The 27,981-nt window shown below is 47.0% G+C and overlaps 1 protein-coding gene across 3 annotated transcripts in view; it reads left to right on the top strand.

Annotated features, from left to right (window-relative positions):
* ULK3 (unc-51 like kinase 3) overlaps positions 1-27,981 on the top strand; it is a 54,475-nt gene that overhangs the window by 637 nt on the left and 25,857 nt on the right. Inside the window, exons 2-7 of one of the 3 annotated variants that reach the window (XM_030186532.1) lie at positions 753-893; positions 5,125-5,245; positions 13,352-13,456; positions 24,867-25,010; positions 25,500-25,582; positions 26,991-27,146. In XM_030186532.1, coding sequence (XP_030042392.1) covers positions 753-893; positions 5,125-5,245; positions 13,352-13,456; positions 24,867-25,010; positions 25,500-25,582; positions 26,991-27,146 — 750 coding nt within the window. Of the gene's footprint in view, positions 1-752; positions 894-4,258; positions 4,345-5,124; positions 5,246-10,832; positions 11,016-13,351; positions 13,457-24,866; positions 25,011-25,499; positions 25,583-26,990; positions 27,147-27,981 lie in introns of those variants that run through there. The other 2 variants (XM_030186539.1, XM_030186546.1) reach the window with 2 other exon arrangements.

Below are 27,981 nucleotides of genomic sequence, written 5' to 3'. Positions count from 1 at the left end.
GGGGGGGGGGGGGGGGGGGGAGTTAAATTGACAGTGAGGATAGGAGGAACAATTCAGCATTTGCACCCACAACATACAGGGGGCATTGCCCAGCCACTCCAAATTATGCAAGCAAGCACTTACCAATATCTCTGTACCCACAGCCCCTAGGCATGACATCCTATGATACAACAGCCCACTAGGCTGCAATCCCAAATGCAGGTGTTGTGACAAGCTCTGGCCTATTTCCTGAGCGCACCTCTTGTAGCAGAGAGTTTATTGGCACCTGAGAAGATGAGATTGTGCTCAATGTTGTTGTTTGTGTATGAAAGCACAGTGCTTTCACCTGGCAGGGAGCTGGATTTGTTGCCCAGGTAGTTCATAAGGATCCATGTTCTTTCCCAGTTCTGGATTGTCTAATTGTGCATGCTTTGTTAAGGATGCTCTGCCTATGTGGACTGGCAGTTCACTGATCTGTCTGTCTTGATGGGGTTGTCCAGAGTTGTGTGTTGTTGTTTTTTTTTTTTTTTTGGGGGGGGGGGGGCTAAAGTTGCTTGAGGCTTGATGTTTCAGTTCATGATCGTTTAGCCAGGCCATAGTTTACCTTGGTCTGACTTCTTAATCCAACTTTAATGTTTCAATCAGAATACCTATTATATGCTCATAGTTCTATGAAAGATTCTGTGTCCAGATGCTGGTGTTTCAGAAGCTGTGATTTCACTTATATACCATTTGGACCTTTTCCCCCCCTAATTTACCCTCTTGTATTTTAGAAAGATAACCGGGAAGTTGTAGCCATTAAATGTGTAAATAAAAAGAGTCTGAACAAGATATCCATAGAAAATTTACTCACTGAGATCAAGATCCTGAAAGCCATCCAACATCCACACATTGTGGAACTGAAGGATTTCCAGGTCAGTAGTTCACAAGTGTTGTAACTGATTAGTTAGGACCCACTGCAGTAGCTTTAATATCTCTCATTTGGGGCCTGATTCACTACGATTTTTCTCCTATTCTGTGTCAATGAGAAAAAAAGCTTAGGGCCTATTTTACAAAGCCGCGCTAGCGATTCCTGAGTGGCAAATGAGAGGAAGCCCATTCAGTTCCCATGGGTTTCCTCTTATTTGCTGTGTGGGAATTGCTAGTGTAGCTTTGTAAAAGAGGCCCTTAGTGAATCAGACCCTTGGCATGTCTGCAGTGCAGTTGGAGTAGCTAACTGGTACTACAGAAAAATGGAGTTTTTAATAGGCTGTCACAAGTTTTAATTTAAAATTTGTAGTCTGGCTTTTCACTCTCTGGCGCTTACAAATTGGAATATGGATAAAATGAACACTTTATAAAATTGTGAAAAAAAAGATACAAATAGCATCAAAATAAAATGAAAATCTACTATAATAAAAAACACCTCCAACGTTCTGAAGCTGACTCCGTGGCTTCAGTGAAGGGTTCATAAGGTTCGTAATGGTGTCACATCTCTCTGCCCCGCTCTCGCGTCAAAACATGATGACGTTGAGGGCGGGTAATCAGAAGGCAGGACTGAGGGAATGAACTCACCTCCAACGTTCTGAAGCTGACTCTGTGGACGGCCAGGGCTTTCAATAACGCCGCCACTTCGACGGAGCTAATCTGGGGACAGTACAATCACTGGGTGGCTGGAGGAGGGGGCAGGGGACAGAGGAGAATTGCAGGGGGGGCAGGGGACAGAGGAGAATCGCTGCATGGCTCGAGGGGGGGCAGGGGAGACAGGAGAATAGTTGGGTGGCTGGAGGGGGGCAGGGGAGATGAGAATTGCTGGGTGGCTGGAGGGGGGTCAGGGGAGAGAGGACAATCACACACACTCTCTCACTCGCACCCAGTCTCATTCTCTCTCTGTCAAACACACACTCTCGCATGGTGCTGCCAACCACGTGGGGGGGGGAGAGAGGCAGGGGGTCCTGAGACCACAGGGGAGGGGAACGCAGAGGGGGAGGGGGTCCTCAGACCTGAGAGGGGGTGAGGGGATCCTGAAACCAGAGGGAGGGAGGGAGGGGGTCCTGAGACCACAGAGGGAGGGGGGAGGTATCTCTGTCACACACACACTCTCCCACAGTCTGTGTCTTTCTCTCACTCTCACATAGTCTCTCACACTATGTTTCACTATATCACATTCACTCTCTGTGTGTCACATAGTCACTCTCACACACTCTCGGTCTCATACACTCTCTTGGTCTCACAGAGAGTCTGTATCGCACACATACTGTCTCACACTCTGTCTCACACACACACTCTCTCTCACACACAGTGTATCTGTGTGAAACACTCTCACACAGTCACTGTGTCTCACATATGCACTCGCACACACTCTCATTCAAACACACACACTCTCATTCTCACACACACTCTCTCTCTCACATACACACTCGCATCCAGACTCACTCTCTCTCTGTCACGCACACACACTCGCACATTCACTCTCTCTCTCTCACAGAGTCACTCTCACACACACTCTCTCAAACATACACACTCCGAGGAAAACCTTGCTAGTGCCCGTTTCATTTGTGTCAGAAACGGGCCTTATTTACTAGTTAAATGATAAAACACAAAACATTCACTGAAACCACCAATAGCTCCAGTCAACATAAATGCATAACGATAACTGGTTAGCATCATTGTAAGGACTAATTTGAAATTAGGTAGAAAAAGATTTGAATAACCATGGGGTGAATTTTCAGCAGCGATGACCGTAATAATTTAAATGCTGGTATCAGTATTTAAATAATTGCATATATTCAATGGTGCTGAATATGCATCTTGTGTGATCACTACCATCCATTTAGTTTAGGCCTGATGCAGACAGCAGCTGAAAATCACTGCCATCCAGATAATGTTTCCATTGCATCCACCCTTCACTTCTTCACTATCTGGATAGTGTTGAACTGGTTAGAGGGAATTTGGGGATAAAAACTACGATGATTGAAAAAGCACATATAATGGCTGCCAGTTTCTTTAAATATTGGCCCTCATATTTACAAGGGATATCAGAGATGTAAATAATTAGATTAGAGTGTAATATATACGGTGGCTGATGTTTACTAAACCTGGCCCTTAGATACTCCAGGCCTGTCCCATGAAACACTCCAAAAGCTAGGCAAGCTAACTTGAACTTGACTTTTACCACAAGAGGATCAACACAAAAGAGGGGCATTCTCCTATGGTAATGGCTTCTGGGCGCCCAGATTCCATTATAGAGTACTAGTATAGCCCAGTACTGGCATGCTTTACATTTAGGTGCCCACAGTTACCCCAGCCATAGACCTGGTGCAGGGCCAGATCAAGGGAAAGTGGTTTGGTTCCCTGAGCCAACTTGCTTTGGTGGCACCTCCACATCACATTGCTTCCAGTTCCTCTCCTCCCCGCAGGTTTGGCATCTATCCTCCCCCCCACCCCCCCCCCCCCCGGTGGTCCATTGTCTCTTTCCCTCTCATCTGTCCCTTTTCCTGTGGGTCTGGCAGTACTCTCTCACCTCTTTCACTCCCCCATGATCCTGTAAAGATCACGACAATTGCCAGCAGCATAACAGGCTGTCTTTGGCCAGCCCCGGGTCTTATCTCTGCCGTGTCCTGCCCTCAGAAAATTTTATCAGAGGAGGAAGGTCATCACAGAGAGAAGACCCAGGGGCTGGCCGAAGACAACCTGTCATGTTGCTGCTGCTGCTGGCAACCAATGTAAACTTTACAGGATCACAGGGAGGGTGAGGGAGCACTGCCGGACCCACAGGGAATGGAAGAAAAGGCTTAACCTGCAGACCAGATGAGGTCAGAGGCTGGGTATTTTAGCGCCCTTAATCGCCAGCGCCCTGAGCCATAGCCTTACCTGGTCCAGTGGTTAACCCATTAGTGCCCAACGTTCCCATTTGGGATTTTATTAAGGGAACATTGGGCACTAATGGGTTAAGCCAGCCTTGACCTGGTATAATTGCGGGTGCATGTAATGCACTGTATCCCATAAGATACATGTGCAAGCGGTGGACCCACCCATACCCCTCTTGTGTGAGCACTCCCCTTGCATTTACATGCTGTGCCACTTTCACGTGCCTTTACATAATAATGCTTAGTGTTTTGCTGCCGCTTACATGTGTAAGTGTACATTTACCTGCAGAAGTGATAGCATTCTGTACACTAAGCACAAAACAAAAACAGGACACATCACCCCTACATGCTTTTTCCCATGCTGTTTTGAATTTACATGTGATATGGTGAAAAGTTATTATCATATGTATTTAGATTTCTCTTTGTTGCATAGAGATGCTGTTTTATAATGCAGATGAAGTAGGATTCCTGCAAGATTATATGACTTCTGAAGCAGGCGCTCTGCGCTGAAGAACAGGTCCATGTTGAGTCCATCATCACTCTGACACATGTGAAATCTGAACACAGTTGTTGCTAATGAAAGTTTATTTACCATCCACTTTTAAGTTTGACCTCTGGACCTTGTTGGAAGGCTACTCGTCCATCCCAATTTTGTTGTATTCTGTACACTTATGCATTGAGTGGTGTGTAAATGAGGACGCCCTGATATAGAATTGCCCTTAAGATGTATTGCATGAGCTTTTGATGCAATACAAGTTCCTTTTTTCAAAGGTGTTGAAGGCCCATGTCACTTTAAAAGTTAAGATGGTCTACAAAGGCTCTTTGGGGTCTATCGTTATATGGTTCAACCTACTAACTTTGGGAGTTAACAGGTTAAACATTGCTGGTTACCCCCCCCCCCCCCCTATTTTTCACTAAATGTGCATAAAAACTGCCACACTGGGTCAGACTGAAGGTCCATCAAGCCCAGTATTCTGTTTCTAACCATGGTCAATCCAGCTCTTATGTACCTGATAGGATCCCAAAGAGTAATAGATGCCATGCTACTTATGCCCAGTGATAAACTGTGGCTTTCCCCAAATTGACTGATTAATAACTTCACTGACCTTTTTTTCTAAAACTTGTCCATACTGTATTAAACACTGACCTCCAGTGCTATTCTAATCTACACTGCAGCATGAGGAGAGATCTCAATTCCTTTCACTGAGCTAGAAGGAGAGAAATATGTGACATACCTCACTGTAATTATTGGAAGTGTGGTTGCCTTACTCCCTGGATCTTTCTCTTCCTCTGGCAGTGGGATAATGAGCACATTTACCTAATCATGGAATTCTGCGCTGGAGGTGATCTCTCTCGTTTTATTCGGACTCGGAGGATGCTCCCAGAGAAGGTGGCTCGAATCTTCCTGCAGCAGCTGGGTAAGCTCTGATAAACACACTTCAGCTGTAGTCCATGCACAGAAGGTGAGGGCCTGTTAATGCCCCATCCACCCTCCTTCACTTTCTCTTGGTTTAATTTTAGGCTATGAAAGGGAGTTTCTAGTTTTTTGCTTGGAATGAGGGGCTCATAGCTCTTGCTTCCACAGGCTGCATACTACTCCTTTTGGTTAGACAACTATTGATCATGTGAGGTGGCTTGCAGGGGAGAGCCAGTTCTCTAGGGTTTCAGCAGTGCGACTAATCTTCATATGATTTATGTATCATTCATTTAGGGATTAATTATATAATTCAATTTCTATGTGTAAAGCATGGTGAAAATGGTTCTTATAAAACTGAGTGACCAACTGTGCATGTATGTATATTAATACATAAGAACATAAGAGTAGCCATACTGGGTCAGACCAATGCTCTACCTAGCCCAGTATCCTGTTTTCCAAACAGTGGCCAAGCCAGGTCACAAGTACCTGGCAGAAACCCAAATCGTGGCAACACTCCTTACTACAAATCCCAGGGCAAGCAGTTGGTTCCCATGCCTGTCTCAATAGCAGACTATGGACTTTTCCTCTAGGAATTTGTCCAAACCTTTTTTAAACCCAGATACACCAACTGCTGTTACCACATCCTCCGGCAAAGAGTTCCAGAGCTTCACTATTCGTTGAGTGAAAAAAATATTTCCTCCTATTTGTTTTAAAAGTATTTCTATGTAACTTCCTCAAGTGTCCCCTGGTCTTTGTATTTTTGGAACGAGTAAAAAATTGATTTACTTCTACTTGTTCTACACCACTCAGGATTTTGTAGACCTCAATCATCCGTCTCTTTTCCAAGCTGAAGAGCCCTAACCTCTTTAGCCTTTCCTCATACGAGAGGAATTCCATCCCCTTTATCATTCTGGTTGCTCTTCTTTGAACCTTTTCTAATTCCACTATATCTTTTTTGAGATACTGCGACCAGAACTGAACGCAGTACTCTTAATATTTTCGGTCTTATTCACATCCTTTTCCTAATAATTCCTAGTATCCTGTTTGCTTTTTTGGCCGCCGCTGCACACTGAGCAGAAGGTTTCAGCGTATTATTTACAACGACACCCAGATCTTTTTCTTGAACGCTGACCTCAAAGGTGGACCTTAACATTAGGTAACTATGATTCGAATTATTCTTTCCAATGTGCATCATCTTGCATTTGTCCACATTAAATTTCATCTGCCATTTGGACGCCCAGTCTTCCAATTTCCTAAGATCTTTTCAATATTTCACAGTCTGCACGTGTTTTAACAACCTTGAATAGTTTTGTATCATCTGCAAATTTGATCACCTCACGTCGCTCTGATTTCCATATCATAAGTACATAAGTGTTGTCATTCTAGGACAAATGCCCATCAAGCCCAGTATCCTGTTTCCAACAGTGGCCAATCCAGGTCACAGTACCTGGCAAGTTCCGAAAATGATACAATACATTTTATGCTGCTTGTCCCAGAAATAAGCAGTGGATTTTCCCAAGCCCATTTTAATAATGGCTTATGGACTTTTCTTTTAGGAAGCTATCCAAACCTTTTCTAAACCCCACTAAGCTAACTGCTTTTACCACATTCCCTGGCAACGAATTCCAGAGTTTAATTACACGCTGAGTGAAGGAATATTTTCTCTGATTCGTTTTAAATGTACTACTTTCCTTAGCGTATGCAGCAGATGAATCCAAGAACTGGTGGGTTGTGTCCATCTACCAGCTGGTGGAGATAGAGATTACAAAGCTGAAGGCAGTGATACCAGACGGCCAGCTCCTCCTTCACGTCAGTACATCTCTATCTCCAGCAGGTGGTGGACAGTGCTTCAGCAGCTCCTGGATTTGTCTGTTGGGGATACTCCTGGGTCCTGTGGGCCAGTTGAGTTTAGAGGTGTCTGGCTGGTGGTGCCGACTTTGGGGGCATGCCCCCTAGTCCTAGTATTTTTGGAAAGCGTAAATAGACGCTTCACATCTACCCTTTCAACTCCACTCATTATTTTATAGACCTCTATCATATCTCCCCTCAGCCATCTTCTCCAAGCTGAAAAGCCGAAGCCGTTTCAGCCTTTCCTCGTAGGGCAGTCGTCCCATCCCCTTTATCATTTTTGTTGCCCTTCTCTGTACCTTTTCTAATTCCACTATATCTTTTTTGAGATGTGATGACCAGAATTGCACACAGTATTCAAGGTGCGATCGCACCATGAAGCAATACAAAGGCATTATAACATCCTCATTTTTATTTTCCATTCCTTTCCTAATAATACCTAACATTCTATTTGCTTTATTTGCCGCCACAGCACACTGAGCAGAGGGTTTCAAAGTATCGTTAACGATTACTCCTGGATCCTTTACATGGAACCTTGCATCACATAGCTATGGCACATAAGCATTCTTGAAGATGTAGTTAGGGTTGGAATGGGGGCAGAATGACAATGTACATGCATATTTTATACCTTCTAATGGAGCAGGTATAAATTTGTATGCAAGGATTTGTGTATTACTGGGGCTGGTTGTGGGCAACTATTTATAAAAATACAGGGATGCCTGTGTTGCTTTTATAAAATAAATAATAAACAAAGAAACCCAAAGCTAGTCTAAAAAAACCCAGCAACTAAAGATTCCTACCTGGTAAGAATGAAGGACCCTCAAAACAGGAGCTAGAGCCAGATAATACTAGCTACACACAATTCAGCTCCAAACCATCAGCCATCAGTCCTAGCATTCAGCTTTAAATTTAAACCAGCGCAGAAATTCTGTAACTTCTTTATGCTTTCAACACTAACTTTCTAGTGTCCATGAAAAAGTCTTCTTTGTGCTCTTAACGTGGAACGTCCTTTTATGAAAATCCTTGTGCAGTAGAAGGAACCTGTGTATGAATGCATTCATCTATCTTTTCTGAGAACATGCATCAAATGATAAGGCTTGCACAACTGTATTTGTACAGAAATACCCCCATTTTTGTGGTAGTAAATTCAAAAACAGATACTGATCTTCAGAATTTAGAATGTTCTTTCAGCCCCTGTTGTTACCTTTATAAAAAAAATAGAACTCAAACAGCACAAAGAGCTTGGTTTCTGATAATTCCTTGGCATAGTCAAATTCAATCATTCTTCCAAGAGAGAAACCCTCCCTCTCCTCCCCTTCAAATATCCAAAGATTACAGCAGTCCAATGTAGTGGAAACAGTAAAGCTTCGTCAAACTCTCCTATCTTCTGCTAGGTGTATAAATATGATTCAGAATCAAGCTATCTGCGTGAGAGACTGCAAGTAGGGGTCCCTTGTAGAAAGGTAGGTCTACTCTCTTTTGGCAGAAAGTGCTGCATCGCTTGCCTCCTGTAATGCTAGGCAATGAACCCAGGCTTTCCAGGACCAGATAGATGGAGGCTCCGCTGCTACCTAGTAATCTAATATGCACTTTTCCCCTACAATAATAAACTTTCAAATTAGTGCCTTCTGTGTCTTGCCCAAGTTACCCAGCCCCCCCCCCCCCCCCCCATTAAATCAGATAACCAAATCCACTGTAAAGTGAATACGAGTATGTAATAGAGTGTTCACATATAGAGCAATAGCCAACCGGTAGTTCTGTACAAGGGGACACTTCCACAGTGCATGAGAAAAGGTGTTGTGTCCACCATTGCACCTAACACATGTCAGAGAAGCCAATCTAACCACTTTATGCAGCTGCACTTGGGTGAAATACACCCGATGGAGCACCCGGAATGCATACGCTCTCAAATCAGCCCCCCTCCAGACCAACCAGGGTATTCCATGGATAGCTTTGGCTACATTCCACCCCAACAAGGATCGCCCCAAGTCAGATTTTCATCTAGTTTTAATCCCCCTCCCCCAGTAATCCTTCTCACCTGCCAGGGGCTGGACTGATTTAAAAAGCCCTGAGATGATGAAACTCTCAGTCACCATCATGTCGAAGAATCCCCTTAATTTAGAGCCCAGTTGTAATTTTAAGGTGTTGGGGGTCAAGAGAGTTAATATAGTGTTTGAGTTGGCGAAAAAAAATATTAGTCCCCCCACTGCATTTTTGTCTGTTGTCAGAATGCCACAAAACTCATCATTGCCCCCTCCCCCATGAGCACATCCAGTAATTGATCTGTATCCGTGGGAGCACTCCCCAACCACTGAATCAACTTACTCCAAGTATCTTTTAGGGGCCAAAATAGTGCACTTCTCCCGAGTGAATACGGCAAAACCCTATTAGGAGCCTGCAAGAGAGATCGAGCACTGTAAGGGGCATAAAGCAACTGTTAGTAAAAAATAGGTGTATAATCTGATCTGCCCAATAACCAATCACTCAGTTGTCTTAAAAGGCAAGCAGAAATTGCTTCCACGTGATGAAAATGCAACTAAATGCACTCTATTATAAACTCATGCATCTGACAAAGGAAAAAAAGGGCCTCACAGAGCTCCTAGATCAACACAATCTAATAGAGCTAAAACGGATCTTAAATAATCCTTTTTTCATCATTGGCCAAAAAAAAAAAAACATTTGATCTTAATGTCGAGTCGCTAGTTGCTGCTTTAGCCTCTGTTGCTACAAAATTCTAATTTCAATGCTGCTGCATCAAATGTTTCAACAACTATGACGACAAAAAGATGGATAATTCGAAACTGAAAGGAAACTTATCTTTCAGTCGCACTTGCTACCGGCACTTATAACTTCTTTGCTGGAGCTAGTTCCTTCTCCCCCTCGCAACTAGCCGACGATGGCCAGCGTTTCGTGCCACTGCTTCAGGGTCTAAGTGGTAGGGCTGTTTTCGAAACTGGATCTAGTTGCTTCTTCCTCCCTGTTAACTAAGCAGCGTGGCAGTGCCCACATAGCCCATTCAAAGTAAATGGACTATGTTGACAGTGCACAGCGGCCACTAGCACAGCTTAGTAAACAAGAGGGTTTGTCCCTAGCTTCACCAAAAGTATTGCATTCAATTCTGGTCGCCATATTTAAAAAAGAGATATAACAGAATTAGAAAAGGTTCAAAGAAGAGCAACCAAAATGTTAAAGGGTGTGGAACTTCTCTCATATGAGGAAAGGCTAAAGAGGTTAGGTCTCTTCAGCTTGGAAAAGAGACAGATAAGGGGAGATATGATTGAGGTATACAAAATCCTAAGTGGTGTAGAATGGGTAGAAGTGAATTGATTTTTCACTCTTTCAAAAAGTACAAAGACCAGGAGACACTCAATGAAATTACATGGAAATATTTTTAAAACAAATAGGAGAAAATATTTTTCACTCTTTGCCAGAAGATGAAGTAACAGCATTTAGCATATCTGAGTTAAAAAAAAAGGGTTGGACAAGTTCCTGGAGGAAAAGTCCATAATCTGCTATTGAGATTGACATGGGGAAGCCACTGCTTGCCCTGGGATTGGTAGCATGGAATGTTGTTACTATTTGGGTTTCTGCCAGGTACTTGTGATCTGGATTGGCCCCTGTTGGAAGCAAGATACTGGGCTAGATGGACCATTGGTCTGACCTAGTATGGCTATTCTTATGTTCTTAGCATAGGCAGCTCTCAGAGTGGCAGTGTATTTGTACTTTTCCTTTGAGAGCAGGAGCAGAGTTCGTGGACAGAAGTCACTGTGGACACTACAGCTACTTGCATACCCTGCTCCTTACTGAGATGTTAACTCATATTCCACAGTACTGAGGAGTTGGCACTGGTCTGATAAGATAAATCCAGAGTCTACAACCTCTTGGCATCTCTATGCTGGATAAAGCTGCCATCAGGGATTGTGGTAAGAATAAGCCAGAAATGACTCTTGAAACATAAGGCACATAAAGGCCGTGTTGTCTTTCATTTATTCGCTTTTGAGTTTTTATTTTTAAAGTTTCCTTTTGCTTTAGTGAATTTGGTGCTGTTCAGAGGTGCACTAAGGACATCCCTGAACAGGAACAGCTGCCTTTTCTCCTGAGCACAAGACATGATGGTGGCCAGTACTGAGAACAAGAGGGGATCATGGGCACCTCATCCATTTAGTTCCTCGATTACTGTAACACTATTTACTCAGGATTGTCCAACACTCTTCTTATACGTCTCCGCAGTCCATTCAGAACAGCGCTACCTGTCTTCTCTGCCATGTCCATGTATCTCCACTCCTGGCACACTCCCATTGGCTTCCCATCACCTTTTGCCTGAGAATGGTATATGGTTGGCCACAAGGACCATGGATCTCATGTCTAATCTTATTCTGTCTTATTTTGAACCATTTTTGAATTTAGTTCAGTTGTAAACTGCTTTGGTTGTAACCCAGAAAGGTGGTATATGAAGTACCCAATAAACATAAATATAAAATACTTACTGTGGTTCAAAGGTCCTTCACACTGGCTTACTTCCATTTTTCTTCTCTCATTACTTTCTACAGACCATCCTGCACCCACCATCTTTCTTATCACTCTGCATTCTTTACAAGGCCCCTTCTCTTTGGAATGGTCTTCTTTTGGCTCCTATACAACCTTTAACGCTAATCTAAAGACCCACCTCCTCTTTCTGGCCTTTCCGGGGTTTTGGGCTCCAGTCTTTTGATGGCCTTCAGCATTTTCTTCTTCCTCTCTACTCTGCCTTTCTTTACATTCTGACTTACGTGATCTAATCTAGTCCATAGAATTTATATACCGCATACTCCAGATGGTCTTAAGCGGTTTACAAAAAACAGCAGAAAGCTTTACAAAGTAAACACAATTTACATAGAATAAACCCAAACAAATGAAAATAAATAAGCAAAAACAATAAAAAAAAAATGACTCTGGTACGAATTTCTTAAAAAGGTAGGGCTTCAGTTTTTTCCTAAAAGAAAAGTAAGAACTGTCAAGTCTAAGCACAATAGATAAAGTATTCCAAATAGACATAGAAAAGGACTCTTTCCATTATTTAATGTACCTTAGACTTGATTTCCTTATCCTGTTGTTATTGTAGTTCCACTCTTTTTTTTTCTCCTTCCTCATTGATACAGAAACCGCTTTGATTCTCGCTTTCAAGGTGGATATGAAATGCCAGATGAACTAAACTAAATGATCAGTTAGAGTGCTTTAGTACTGTGAGCTGTGAGAATAGACTGATAGTGAGAGATGAGAATACCTTTCCTGCTATTCCTAGGCCAGTGTCTCTAGCGAGGTTCAGTCATCTCATAATGTTAGTATGATCTCAGTCTCTCAGATTTAGTACTAGTGCTCTTACATTGTGGCAAAAAGATTCCTTCTGGAACCCACAGGATGTCTAGGCAGCATACCCAGGTGCACCTGGAAGTTTTTTAATCAGGCCACTGACACCCAATACAGTTGAGGCAATTTGTGCATCTTTGTGCTACACGTTGTTCTCTGATTGCACTTCTACTGATGATGATCAGTAAGACAGCACCCTGATTTACTTAGTTTTACACTGCCTGTATAAGGGAGGAAGGGAGGTGGTACTGATGATGATCAGTAAGGCAGCACCTTGATTTACTTGTGGGATCTTTTACTAAGGCACGCTAGCGTTTTTAGTGCCTTCTAATATTTAGGGTGTGCTAAACATTAGCGACATCCATATATTCCTATGGACATTGCTAACGTTTAGCGCGCACTAAAAATGCTAGCACACCTTAGTAAAAGAGGCCCTTTGTTTTACAATGCCTGTATAAGGGAGGGAGGGAGGGAGGTGGTACTGATGATGATCAGTAAGAAAGCAGATTGATTTACTTAGTTATAAAATAGTAATTGGTACTTTCAAAAATGTTTTAAGCTGTATGTCGTATCTACCTCAGTTAATGAACACAATAGTTGTTATAGTATTGCTTTAAAATTAGTTTCAGTGCATTACGGTGTGGGCCTCATGTCTCCAGCTTTGAGCTGAACTCATCACAAGTCATGAGAGCTCACTAAGACTCAGTTTACTGTTTGTATTTTAAATTCACTGACTAAATTTGTAGTGCTGCATGCTGCACCTTGTCCAAATCTGAACTCCCTACACTCTCACCCAGAGGTTTTTGAGTATGTGATGATGCCATGTGCTCTTACTGTTCTTGCCAGGGTGGGGAGGCAATAGAGAAGTTTTCATGGGCCGCCTTTTTGACACTGTTTCCACTCTTCCCTCCAGCTTGTGCCCTCCAGTTCCTTCATGAACGCAATATCTCCCACCTGGACCTGAAGCCACAGAACATCCTGCTCAGCTCCTTTGATAACCCACACCTCAAACTGGCTGGTCAGTGCTAAGGGGAAGGAGAAAAGAGGAAATAGGGCAAACGAGAAGGGGGAGAGGCATCAGAAAGAGTGGAGGAGAGCAGGTTAGAAATGTTAAGAGGAGAGAGAGAATAGGATAGCAGACTGAAGCAATCCACTAGTGTCACGAGCCATCTTGCTTTCTTGGCCTGAATGCGTCAAGCACAAATTCCTATTTTAGAGGCCAATTTCAAAGCCGCAGTTTTCAGCATGCCCTTTTCCAATCTTGTGTGCGAGTAAAAAGGCATGCATTATTCCACAATGTTTGTGCTTTTACACGCTTTGAGTGAAGGATTTTCAAGAGCGGCAGTAGAGTGGAAATTGTAACAAAAATGCATGCTGTTGTATTTCTAAAACTACGTACATCATTGTAGCTGGAAAAAGTACCCACAGAAAAGGCTAGTTTGAGTGTCTGTGATGGCATAAATACCTTTTATGCAATTTTTAATATCCTTTCATTTTGAAAACTGATGTAAAATTGGTGTGTAGAAAGCACTCATGGATTTTGCATCAATAAGGGTAAGTTTCAAAAGTGTTTTTGTGGGTAAAGCAGTGCACAGAAACAGTCTGTATGCTCTGCCCATCCATACCAACTACTAAGCTCTCCCTGAGAGATCCTCTGTGCCATGCGTTCTTGATTTCAAATACTGTCCTCATCTCCACCAGCAACACTGGGAGTCTGCTCCATACATCCACCTGCCTTTCTGTAAATAAATATTTCCTTAGTTTAATTCTGAGTCTAGTTGAATTTGTGGGAAAAGGTCAGAGCACAAAATATTGTAAGGTGATACCTTCTTATTGAACTAACTGACTAGCTTACAGTTAAATGAACACAGAAATAAAGGTCAGTAAACATGCCATAGGTGACATCTTTGTACTAGGCAAACAGATTTGTGACCAGCTTTGAGAGTTATGTCCCCTTCTTATAGTCAGTTCAGAATGAGCTTCTGTTTGGTTGACCTTTATTTCTGTTTATTTGAGCAGTCTGACGTGAACCCACATGTGGAGATGAAGAGGGTAGTTCTATAACAGGGCATCTTACCGATGCAGCAGGTATATGCATAAGTTAAATGCATTCCCTTTATAAATTACCCTCTGGACAGTACCTGCACGTAGTATGTGAAATTTTCCAGCTATTTTATATGCATATACTCATGTTTTATAAAGTATGTGCATATATGCTAACACTTTCCTAAGAAAGAAAAAGAACAAAACAGCAAAGATGACTAAAATGAAAAAAAATGATGACCTTGTAGAAATAAATTTTTTAAAATGTTATTGAGTATAAAATTTAAAAATGTGATCGGGACTCGACACAGCTGTGTTTCGGCCTGTCAGGCCTGCATCAGGAGTTCAATCACGAATAATTATATTGAAAAACTCAGACCGAAGCTTCTGCTTGGGCTATTCTTCCAGTTTTTAAAATTGATTTCTACAAGGTCATCATTTTTTCATTTATTTTAGTCGTCTTCGCTGTTTTGTTCTTTGTCTGTTTCCTGCGAAGACTTGTTTTTTTGCATTCAACACTTTCCTAAGCCCATTCTGGGAACGAGGAAAGTGGTGGAAGGAGGAGAGATGCTGAGCAGGTGGGACTGGTGGACAATGAAGAGAAATAGTCAAGGATGGAAGCTAATGGGAATGAGAGGAGATGATCAGCAGCACCCACAGAATGGCATGAATATGAATATGACTGCAGGAATGGAACAGGAGAAGAGAATGAATGAAGGGCAGGAGATGGAGGAGAATGTGCAATCTGGAATGAAAACAGGCTTGGGAGGGGGGAGAGAACCAACCAGGGGCGGACTGACTGGGCAACCGGGCAGTGCCTGAGGGCCCAGAGGCTCTGCCCGGATGCCTGCCGTTCTCCCCATTCCCACACACTACCCTCCTGCCGCGGCCACTGCTGCTGCTGTTACAGCAGTGGCAGCAAAAACAGAAATAAAGATCGTGGAGCCGCACTGTTCCTCCTGTTCGCGGCTGCCGGTCCCACCTTCCTCTAACAATTTCCTGTTCCGGGGCAGAGCGGTCAGCTGCGAGCAATGGCGGGAGGGGGGGGGGGGGTCGGTGGCTAAAATGTGCCCCCTCACCTCGGGCTCTGGACCCCCCTCCCGCTGAAGTCTGACTACGCCCCTGCAATAAGTTACACAACACGAGTGCCAGTCCTGCCTATGCTGTACTCAGACTCCAGCAGAAATAAAGTGAGATCCAAGGAACCAAGGAGTCCAAAGGTTTTACCTAAACCATGTTTACCTGTGCTGAAGCTACTTTGGTGCTACACACATCGGTTTATTTGGTACTGTTTACTACAGTTTGATTTCATAATCAATTCATAAGTTGTGATTCACAGTACTCTTAACATTTTGGACTCCTGATGCAAGCATTTATGCTGAAATGCGGCTGTGTTGAGTTGTGCTTCTTTAGTTGCAAAGTCAGCTTTGTTAAAGGACTGTTGATCTTTAATTCTCCGAGGACAAGCAGGCTGCTTGTTCTCACTGATGGGTGACGTCCACGGCAGCCCCTCCAATCGGAACACTTTTCTAGCAAAGTCCTTTGCTAGTCCTCGCGCGCCGATGCGCACCGCGCATACGCGGCCGTCTTCCCGCCCGAACCGGCTCGTGCCGGCCAGTCTTCTTTTGTCCGCGCTCGGTACGGTCGTGTTTCGCCGTTCGCGCCCCGAAAGTTGACCTCGCGCGTCGTTTTGACTTCACTAAGAAAAAAAAAAAAAAAAAAGGTGTTCGGAAGGAGACCTTTTCGGTCTGTTCCCCTTCCGGTATCTCTAGTTTTGCCCCGGTAAGTTTTCTTTCGTCGTCGGGGTAGGCCCTATTTAGGCCTTGGTTCGAAGTTTTTTCTTCCCCCTGTTTTGTGGTACCATTTTCGCCATTTCGAGTTTTGATCTCGCCGGCGCGATTTTTCCGCCCATGACATCGAAGTCTCCCAGCGGCTTCAAGAAGTGCACCCAGTGCGCCCGGGTAATCTCGCTCACTGACAGGCACGCGTCGTGTCTTCAGTGTCTGGGGGCTGGGCACCGCCCGCAGGCCTGTAGTCTGTGTTCTCTTTTGCAAAAGCGGACTCAGGTAGCAAGATTGGCCCAGTGGAACATTTTATTCTCGGGCTCTTCGTCGGCATCGGGAGTATCGACTGCTTCGATGTTGTTGGCGCCCGGACCTTCATCCTCACCCCCGATTGCATCGAGTGCATCGAGGCATCGACCCTCTGCATCGGGGCCGAGACATCGGAGGGCTGCGTCGGCATCGGTGGCACCGAGACCTCCTCGTCTGCTGATGTCGTCGGACGGTGGTGCTTCGTCTGGAGTGCAGGTGAGGGCTGTCCATTCCCCTGCTGGTGGCGGTGAGCCTTCGGGTGGGTCTCCCCCTACCCTGAGGGCTCCTGCGGTACAGCCCCCCCCCCCCCCCCCCCCGAGACCGACGTCCTTCGGCCTCGGCCCCGAGGAAGCGACGGCTGGATTCTACGTCCTCCTCGTCGGTGCCGGGAAGGTCCGGTGACATGCTTCGTCCCAAGAAGTCGAAGAAGCATCGTCACCGGTCCCCTTCCCGTGTCGGCACCGAGAGCTCTGGGTCGCCGAGGGAGTCGGCACCCAGTAGGCATCGGCACCGAGAGGACCGCTCGCCCTCTGTTCAAGAGGTGTCGATGCGCTCCCCTTTGGACAGCCCGGAACAGCCTCCACGCCCGGAACAGACTCTGACATCGACGCCTGCATCGGCTTCCATGCCTTTTTCCACAGCTGCTCTGAACGAGAGTCTCCGGGCCGTTCTCCCAGAGATCCTGGGAGAGCTGTTGCGCCCTACCCCTCCGGTACCGGGGGTGCTTGCGCCACCGGTACCGTCGAGCAAGGCGCCGGCTGGCCCATTGCCCGGGGTGAGGTCTCCGACATCGGTGCCGCATGCGGTACCGACTGCGGTAGCCTCCCAGGAAGGCTCCCCGACTACGTCGGCGGAGGGAGCTTCGCCGGTGCGGGCGAGGGAGTCTACCTCTCGACGCTCCCACCGTGGCCGTGGTTCCACGGAGTCGAGCCGGGCACGGCTGCAGACACAGGTCCGTGAACTTGTGTCTGACACCGATGGTGAGGCCTCGTGGGAAGAGGAAGAAGACATCAGATATTTCTCTGACGAGGAGTCTGAGGGTCTTCCTTCTGATCCCACTCCCTCTCCTGAAAGGCAGCTTTCTCCTCCCGAGAGCCTGTCTTTCGCTTCCTTTGTCCGGGAGATGTCTACGGCCATCCCCTTCCCGGTGGTTGTGGAGGACGAGCCCAGGGCTGAAATGTTTGAGCTCCTGGACTATCCTTCTCCACCTAAGGAAGCGTCCACAGTACCCATGCACCATGTCCTAAAAAAGACATTGCTGGCGAACTGGACCAAGCCTCTAACTAATCCCCACATTCCCAAGAAGATCGAGTCCCAGTACCGGATCCATGGGGACCCAGAGCTGATGCGCACTCAGTTGCCTCACGACTCTGGAGTTGTGGATTTGGCCCTAAAGAAGGCCAAGAGTTCTAGGGAGCATGCTTCGGCGCCCCCGGGCAAGGACTCTAGAACCTTGGACTCCTTTGGGAGGAAGGCCTACCATTCTTCTATGCTCTTGGCCAAAATTCAGTCCTACCAGCTCTACACGAGCATACACATGCGGAACAATGTGCGGCAGTTGGCGGGCTTGGTGGACAAGCTCCCCCCTGAGCAAGCCAAGCCATTTCAGGAGGTGGTCAGGCAGCTGCAGCTGAAGGCGTGCAGAAAATTCCTGGCCAGAGGGGTGTATGACACCTTTGATGTTGCGTCCAGGGCCGCTGCTCAAGGTGTGGTGATGCGCAGACTCTCATGGCTGCGTGCCTCCGACCTGGAGAATAGAATCCAGCAGCGGATTGCGGACTCGCCTTGCCGTGCGGATAATATTTTTGGAGAGAAAGTCGAGCAGGTGGTAGAGCAGCTCCACCAGCGGGATACCGCTTTCGACAAGTTCTCCCGCCGGCAGCCTTCAGCCTCTACCTCTACAGGTAGAAGATTTTTGGGGGGAAGGAAGACTGTTCCCTACTCTTCTGGCAAGCGTAGGTACAATCCTCCTTCTCGACAGCCTGCGGCCCAGGCTAAGCCCCAGCGCGCTCGCTCTCGTCAGCAGCGTGCGCCTCAGCAAGGCTCCTCGGCTCCCCAGCAAAAGCAAGGGACGAGCTTTTGACTGGCTCCAGCAGAGCATAGCCGACATCCAAGTGTCAGTGCCGGGCGACCTGCCAGTCGGAGGGAGGTTGAAAGCTTTTCACCTAAGGTGGCCTCTCATAACCTCCGATCAGTGGGTGCTTCAAATAGTCCGGCAAGGATACACCCTCAATTTGGCCTCAAAACCTCCAAATTGTCCACCGGGAGCTCAGTCGTACAGCTTCCAGCACAAGCAGGTACTTGCAGAGGAACTCTCCGCCCTTCTCAGCGCCAATGCGGTCGAGCCCGTGCCATCCGGGCAAGAAGGGCTGGGATTCTATTCCAGGTACTTCCTTGTGGAAAAGAAAACAGGGGGGATGCGTCCCATCCTAGACCTAAGGGCCCTGAACAAGTATCTGGTCAAAGAAAAGTTCAGGATGCTTTCCCTGGGCACCCTTCTTCCCATGATTCAGGAAAACGATTGGCTATGCTCTCTGGACTTGAAGGACGCCTACACACACATCCCGATACTGCCAGCTCACAGACAGTATCTGCGATTTCAGTTGGGCACACGTCACTTCCAGTACTGTGTGCTACCCTTTGGGCTTGTCTCTGCGCCCAGAGTGTTCACGAAGTGCCTGGCTGTAGTAGCAGCGGCACTTCGCAGACTGGGAGTACACGTGTTCCCATATCTCAACGATTGGCTGGTGAAGAACACATTCGAGGCAGGAGCTCTGCAGTCCATGCAGATGACTATTCGCTTCCTGGAGCTACTGGGGTTTGTGATAAATTATCCAAAGTCCCATCTTCTCCCAGTGCAGAAACTCGAATTCATAGGAGCTCTGCTGGATTCCTGGATGGCTCGCGCCTATCTCCCAGAGACGAGAGCCAACAACTTGTTGTCCCTCGTCTCGCGGGTGCGAGCATCCCAGCAGATCACAGCTCGGCAGATGTTGAGATTGCTGGGCCACATGGCCTCCACAGTTCATGTGACTCCCATGGCTCGCCTTCACATGAGATCTGCCCAATGGACCCTAGCTTCCCAGTGGTTTCAGGCTGCTGGGGATCTAGAAGACGTGATCCACCTGTCCACGAGTTTTCTCAAATCCCTGCATTGGTGGACGATTTGGTCCAATTTGACTCTGGGACGTCCTTTCCAAATTCCTCAGCCACAAAAAGTGCTGACGACGGATGCGTCTCTCCTGGGGTGGGGAGCTCATGTCGATGGGCTTCACACCCAAGGAAGCTGGTCCCTCCAGGAACGCGATCTGCAGATCAATCTCCTGGAGTTACGAGCGGTCTGGAACGCTCTGAAAGCTTTCAGAGATCGGCTGTCCCACCAAATTATCCAAATTCAGACAGGCAACCAGGTTGCCATGTATTACATCAACAAGCAGGGGGGCACCGGATCTCGCCCCCTGTGTCAGGAAGCCATCAGCATGTGGCTCTGGGCTCGCCATCACGGCATGGTGCTCCAAGCCACATATCTGGCAGGCGTAAACAACAGTCTGGCCGACAGGTTGAGCAGGATTATGCAACCTCACGAGTGGTCGCTCAGTTCCCTTGTAGTGCGACAGATCTTCCAGGTGTGGGGCACCCCCTTGGTAGATCTCTTCGCATCTCGAGCCAACCACAAAGTCCCTCAGTTCTGTTCCAGGCTTCAGGCCCACGGCAGACTGGCATCGGATGCCTTCCTCCTGGACTGGGGGGAGGGTCTGCTGTATGCTTATCCTCCCATACCTCTGGTGGGCAAGACTTTGTTGAAACTCAAGCAAGACCGAGGCACCATGATTCTGATTGCTCCTTTTTGGCCGCGTCAGATCTGGTTCCCTCTTCTTCTGGAGTTGTCCTCCGAAGAACCGTGGAGATTGGAGTGTTTTCCGACCCTCATCACACAGGACGAAGGGGCGCTTCTGCATCCCAACCTCCGGTCCCTGGCTCTCACGGCCTGGATGTTGAGAGCGTAGACTTTGCCTCTTTGGGTCTGTCAGAGGGTGTCTCCCGCATCTTCCTTGCTTCCAGGAAAGATTCCACTAAGAGGAGTTACTTCTTTCTATGGAGGAGGTTTGCCGTCTGGTGTGACAGCAAGGCCCTAGATCCTCGCTCTTGTCCTACACAGACCGTGCTTGAATACCTTCTGCACTTGTCTGAGTCTGGTCTCAAGACCAACTCTGTAAGAGTTCACTTTAGTGCAATCAGTGCATACCATTACCGTATGGAAGGTAAGCCGATCTCGGGACAGCCTTTAGTTGTTCGCTTCATGAGAGGTTTGCTTTTGTCAAAGCCCCCTGTCAGGCCTCCTACAGTGTCATGGGATCTCAATGTCGTTCTCACCCAGCTGATGAAACCTCCTTTTGAGCCACTGAATTCCTGCCATCTGAAGTACTTGACCTGGAAGGTCATTTTCTTGGTGGCAGTTACTTCAGCTCGTAGAGTCAGTGAGCTTCAGGCCCTGGTAGCCCAGGCTCCTTACACCAAATTTCATCATAACAGAGTAGTCCTCCGCACTCACCCTAAGTTCTTGCCAAAGGTTGTGTCGGAGTTCCATCTGAACCAGTCAATTGTCTTGCCAACATTATTTCCCCGTCCTCATTCCTGCCCTGCTGAACGTCAGCTGCACACATTGGACTGCAAGAGAGCGTTGGCCTTCTATCTGGAGCGGACACAGCCCAACAGACAGTCCGCCCAATTGTTTGTTTCTTTTGATCCCAACAGGAGGGGAGTGGCTGTGGGGAAACGCACCATATCCAATTGGCTAGCAGATTGCATTTCCTTCACTTACGCCCAGGCTGGGCTGGCTCTTGAGGGTCATGTCACGGCTCATAATGTTAGAGCCATGGCAGCGTCGGTAGCCCACTTGAAGTCAGCCACTATTGAAGAGATTTGCAAAGCTGCGACGTGGTCATCTGTCCACACATTCACATCTCATTACTGCCTGCAGCAGGATACCCGACGCGACAGTCGGTTCGGGCAGTCAGTGCTTCAGAATCTGTTCGGGGTTTAGAATCCAGCTCCACCCCCCTAGGCCCATGTTTGTTCTGTTCCAGGCTGCACTCTCAGTTAGTTGGTAAATTTTTTTAGGTCAATCTCAGTTATGTCCTCGCCGTTGCGAGGCCCAATTGACCATGGTTGTTGTTTTGAGTGAGCCTGGGGGCTAGGGATACCCCATCAGTGAGAACAAACAGCCTGCTTGTCCTCGGAGAAAGCGAATGCTACATACCTGTAGAAGGTATTCTCCGAGGACAGCAGGCTGATTGTTCTCACAAACCCGCCCGCCTCCCCTTTGGAGTTGTGTCTTCCCTTGTCTTTGTCTTGCTACATATGAGACTGGCAGGTACGAGCCGGTTCGGGCGGGAAGACGGCCGCGCATGCGCGGTGCGCATCGGCACGCGAGGACTAGCAAAGGACTTTGCTAGAAAAGTGTTCCGATTGGAGGGGCTGCCGTGGTCGTCACCCATCAGTGAGAAAAATCAGCCTGCTGTCCTCGGAGAATACCTTCTACAGGTATGTAGCATTCGCTTCGTTGAAACTGAAGGCTGGATAGCCGTTTGTTATGCAGTATTATGTGTTAGCTGTAGCATGAGGTATGCACTTTTGAGTGTTTTAATTAATGAGTGGATCGATGTTTCCATAGATGGGGGGGTAGGGTCAAAATGTTAAAAGTATGATGACAAACTGCACCATTCTGTGTGTAACGAGTTTATGTTTCGCTTAGACTTACAATGTATTCATCTCATTGGCTGTATTCCATTTGAAGTGTCATCAATAAAAAAACGTTAAATCATAAAGGACTTTTGATCTTCAACATGGATTACATAGAAGCCATTATGACATCCTTTGGACTCCTTGGTTCGTTTGTCTTGACCTCACATTATTTCTGCTGTTTGTTATCTGTCAGGATCTTGTTCTTTTTGTTCCTGATATGACTGTGCCCAGACTCCACCCATGTATACTTATCTGTAAAATATGCACTATGTACCAGTGGCGTAGGCAGAAATTTTTAACAGGGGGTGTGTGCCCCCCCCCCCCCCCCCCCCCCCGCATCCCTCACCCAATACCTTAAAATCACCTCCTACTCTCCAGTCTTTGCCTGGGCAGCGACACTCATAAACTGCCTTCGGCCTGTACCGTGGCTTTCTCTGTGAACCGTCCTGCCCTTCACCAAACTAGAAGTTGCATCAGAAGGGGCGGGATGGTTCACAGAGGAAGTCTCAGTGCAGGCCGCCTATGAGTGCCACTAACGCTGCCCAAGTGAAGACTGGAGGGAGATGATTTTAAGACCGGGGAGGGGATGGGGAGCAACACACACATCTGGAATAAATACTCCACTGCTTTGTGCATATTTACAGAATAGCATTTCAGAGGAATTTTTGCATTTATGACGTATGCCCCATTAGTCTAATCATTTACCCGAGAATTTGGTGCAAAAATGTTAGCGCCCACTTTATAGAATTACCTCCACTGAGAGTAATTTTATAACAGGTCACCAAAGCTGGGAGGGCAAGTAGGTGCCTACTTTGGGCCTATATTACAAAGACACATGGAGGGGCATAATTGAACGGGGATGACCATCTCTAAGGGTGCCCATCTCTAAGGACGTCACGGCGAAGGGGCGGGGAAACCGGTATTATCGAAACAAGATGGGCGTCCATCTTTCATTTCGATAATACGGTCAGGGACGCCCAAATCACAACATTTAGGTCGACCTTAGAGATGGTCATCCTTAGGTTGTCCTTAGAGATGGTGCCCCGCCAGGACACCATCCGGGAACCCTAGGGGGCACTGCAGTGGACTTCAAAATTGCTCCCAGGTGCATAGCTCCCTTACTTTGGGTGCTGAGCCCCCCAAACCTCCCCCCCCAAAACCCACTCCCCATAACTGTACGACACTACCATAGCCCTAGGGGGTGAAGGGGGCACCTACATGTGGGTACAGTGGGTTTCGGGTGCATTTTAAAGGGCTCCCATTTACCACCACAAGTGTAACAGGTGGGGGGGGATGGACCTGGGTCCACCTGCCTGAAGTGCACTGCACCCACTAAAACTGCTCCAGGGACCTGCATACTGCTGTGATGGAGCTGGGTATGACATTTGAGGCTGGCAAAAAAAAAAAAATTTAAGTTTTTTGTTTTTTTTTTTTAGGGTGGGAGGGGGTTATTGACCACTGGGGTAGTAAGGGGAGGTCATCCCCGCTTCCCTCCGGTGGTCATCTAGTCAGTTCGTGCTCCTTTTCGAGGCTTGGTCATGAAAAAAAATGGACCAAGTAAAGTCGACAAAATGCTCGTCAGGGATGCCCTTCTTTTTTCCATTATCGGCCGAGGACGCCCTTCTGTTAAGCACGCCCCAGTCCCGCCTTCGCTACGTCTCCAACACGCCCCCGGGAACTTTGGTTGTCCCCACGATGGAAAGCAGTTGAGGGCGCCCAAAATCGGCTTTTGATTATGCCGATTTGGGCGACCCTGAGAGAAGGACGCCCATCTCCCGATTTGTGTCGGAAGATGGGCGCCCTTCTCTTTCGAAAATAAGCCTGATGGGCACCTGTGTCTTTATAAACTGCTCTACAAAAGCAGCTGAGTTCGTAGCTAAAATGAAAGTACAGCATTTACATCTGTTCTGGTCATAGTGGTTCCCAAAACTGTCCTGTGGGAAACCGTAGCCGGTCAGGTTTTCCGTGTACCTACACTGAATATGCATATTTGTATGCACTGCTTCTACTGCATGCAAATTTCTATCTCATGAATATTCATTGCAGATATTCCGAAAACCTGACTGGCTAGGGTTCCCCCAGAACAGGTTTGGGAACCACTGGTTCAGGAGGAGGTATGAACCTTCATGTGTAAAATTATGTGCAGCTTTGCATATTTTATAAAGTTACATGCATAAATTGCAGTTCCACCCACACTTTGTCCAAATCTATCCCAAACACGCCCATACCCAAGTTGCATAAAATTTTGTGTGATTTTCCATTGCACACTAATATGAACTTCACCGTGGACATTGCAGATTCTGGTATGAGAACAGTGTGACAGGAAGCCTGAGGGAAATGCATTTGTTATCTCTATGGTTCTTTCAGTGTACACAGTGCTGTTAGAGGTGATTTACAATGACTAAAATATCCCTGCTCTGCTGAGCCTACAGGTTGTGTAAGTGACTAGCTCAAGGAAAGTCAGATGAGGCCTGAAGATCTGTGCAGTTAGCTCTGCATCAGCTCCTGCCCTGTTCCCTCACAACTGCTGTGTCTTTGGCTCCTCAGATTTTGGCTTCGCTCAGTACATGTCCCCATGGGATGAGAAGAGTGTCTTACGGGGTTCACCACTATATATGGCTCCAGAGATGGTTTGCAGTCAGCAGTACAGTGCCCAGGTGGATCTGTGGTCTGTGGGTGTCATTCTCTATGGTAAGCCCTGAGATGCAGATATATCCATATGTGCTGAATAAAGAACATTTAAAATAAAAAAAAAGTATTTCTCTGCAGTGTGGGTCTCCATGAACCTTGTGGGCAATCAGAAATGATTATACACTGTGAGCTCAGCAACAAAGTGATTTGCCTTGGCTTCGAAAGTTCAGTACAGCTCCCTCTGGGCCAAGGCATTGCAGTTTCTGAGTGAGCAGTAACCAGTGGCCTTTTGCAGTGTGTGACATTACTTCCATCCTGACTGAAGAAAGGAGCAACAGCTGTGGTGGCATGAAGCATAGTTTGATTCATCACCACAGTACTGCAGGCCACATCTGCTCTGATCACTACCTTTGATGTGCTGAGTGCACACTTGGAGGGAAAGGACTTTGTCTGGGGAAGTTTTCCCCAAAGCTTTCTTAGAAAAAAAAAACAACAAAAACAAACAAAAAAAACCCCTCATTTTGGTTTGATATTCATTTCTAAATCCAGAAGCACTCTATGGGAGGCCGCCCTTCGCTTCCAAAACATTTGTTGAACTGGAGGAGAAAATCCGCAGCAGCCAAGCCATTGAGGTAATGCAAGGACGAAGGTGGCAGCTGGGCTGTTGGGGCGCCACAGGGACGGAGGTGGCGGTTAGGCCATTGGGGTGCCATGGGGCAGAGTCAGCAGCCGGGCTGTTGGGCCACCGCAGGGGCAGAGGCAGCTGTCTTCAAGCCCTTCTGTGTTTACCTGTGATCTCTGTAAAACTAGATGTAACAGAATTGCTCTGGGATTACTGATGAGAAGCAGTGGGGTAGGCAGCCTACTTCCTAATTCTGGAAGGTGAGGTGCTCCTGCTGAGGCCACAGCCCTCTTCTCTCACCATTCACCTTCCATAGCTATGTCCACATTAATGTGAGAATCACCACACCAGTCCTGCTCTGAATCTTGGAGTGTTTCCCATTAGGGAAATCAGCAATTTAGTCCTGGGTGTGAATTGAAAGTGTGAGGAATGGATGGATGGGAAATGACCAGGAGAAAGAAGTTGAGGCAGGAATAAATGTTAAACGTACAGACTGAGGATAAAACTAACTGTGGTCTCTGCTCTGTTGTCATTAGTGAGTCAGATCAGTCTGCCACAATAACCTGAAAAGAGTTCTAATGTGAGAAATTTGACAAGAGATAGATGTCAGCTACCATTAAGATATATTTAGCCCAATATTAAGCTGCTGTGATGAGCATGTTATTTTTTTGATGCTGTATTCAGCGCTCCTATCTGGATAGGTGTGGCACTGAATATACATGGAGAGTGCCCGCCACCGGCCAGCTGGCTGCTTTACATGCAACATCAGTATTCAGCCACTAAACCTTTTTCCTGTCCTAAATTAAATTTCTTATCTATATGGATAATGACTGAATATTACCGCTCTCCGTATAGCTGAATGAAATGCTGTCAATCCATCCTGGCACTATCTGGATAGTGCTGGAGCACTTAGAAGGAATTTTCAGTGGCTCTATCCATATAGTGCAGCTGAAAATTTATTGCTGTAGGACTTCTCCGTTTAGCAGCTGCCACTAAATGTCTATCCCTCCCTTTTGAATATTGGTCTCCATTGATTTCATTGTGCCCACCAGAGGGCAGTGCTGGATAGAAAATTTTTCCTGTGGTAACGTTCACTTTTAGATTTTGGCAATACCATAACAATCCCCCCATACACAGGAATAATCCTGTTACAGGAGAGTCCCCACAAGATTCAAGCACAGGGTGAAGAGATTCTGTTGAAAAAGCCCCTCTTTCTCGTACATATCAGTCATTTGTCACTCACACACTCCAGCACATTTATTCACACTTGCACATAATCTCATAATCTCTCTGTCCTTTTGCACCCTTGTACAAGCTTGGTCTCACTCACTCACTTCTCCGTACACTCACATTCATAAGTTTAAACGTTTATGTGTGTTTGTTACACTTCCATTTTATCTTGGTCACTTGTTTATCAGCTGCCTGGGAGACCAAAGCTCTCTAGAGACTGCCTGGATCTTCTGCAGCGCCTCCTGGTGAGAGACCCCCTAAAGCGCATCACATTTGAAGAATTCTTCACTCATCCATTTGCAGACCTGGAACACATGCCATCTCCAGAGAACCTAGAAAGGGCGGTGAGTGGCAGAGAGAGCAATGATACTCGGAGAGTGTGGGCAAGGCACAGCCCTGTGATTCTTCCTGGGAGGAAACTTACATTGTTGGGGCCCCGAAGGACATGGTGAGAATGTTAGTCTGAGACAGCTTACACTCCTGGAATACTGCCTTGCAGGGATGTATCATTATTCTTAAACAGTGGCGTAGCTACGTGGGGCCACGGGGACCTGGGCCCCCATAGATTTTGCCCTGGACCCTCCTGCCGACGACCCTCTCGACCCCCCCTCCCGCCGCCAACCCTGCCCTGCCGTCGTCGCCGTGGGCTACCTTTGCTGGCGGGGGACCCCAGTCCCCACCAGCCGAGGCCCTCTTCTTCCCGCGAAGGCTTTGTTCTGTTTCTGACGTCCTGCACGTTGTACGTGCAGGACGTCAGACTCACAGAAACAGAACGAAGCCATCTTGCAAGGCTTCATTCTGTTTCTGTGAGTCTGATGTCCTGCACGTATAATGTGCAGAATGTCAGAAACAGAACGAAGCCTTCACGGGAAGAAGAGGACCTCGGCTGATGGGGATTGGGGTCCCCCGCCAGCAAAGGTAGGCCACGGCGGCGGCAGGGGAGGGTTGGCGGCGGGAGGGGGGTCGAGAGGGTCGTTGGCAGGGGTTGTCAAAGTTAGTGGCTGCGGCAGCGGGGGGGGGAGGGGGTCGGCAGTGGCGTGGGGGGGGGGGGGGCTAAAATGTGCCCCCTCACCTCGGGCTCTGGACCCCCCTCCCGCCGAAGTCTGGCTACACCCCTGGTTCTTAAAAACATAGTAATGATAGCATTAGAGTCTTTGCTGGTAATATGATTGTTTCTTA

Source organism: Microcaecilia unicolor, chromosome 1 (genome assembly GCF_901765095.1).
Source record: "Microcaecilia unicolor chromosome 1, aMicUni1.1, whole genome shotgun sequence".
NCBI classification, from domain to species: domain Eukaryota; kingdom Metazoa; phylum Chordata; class Amphibia; order Gymnophiona; family Siphonopidae; genus Microcaecilia; species Microcaecilia unicolor.
Note: the sequence above shows the minus strand (reverse complement) of the source record. Positions and strands in the feature narration are given on the sequence as shown.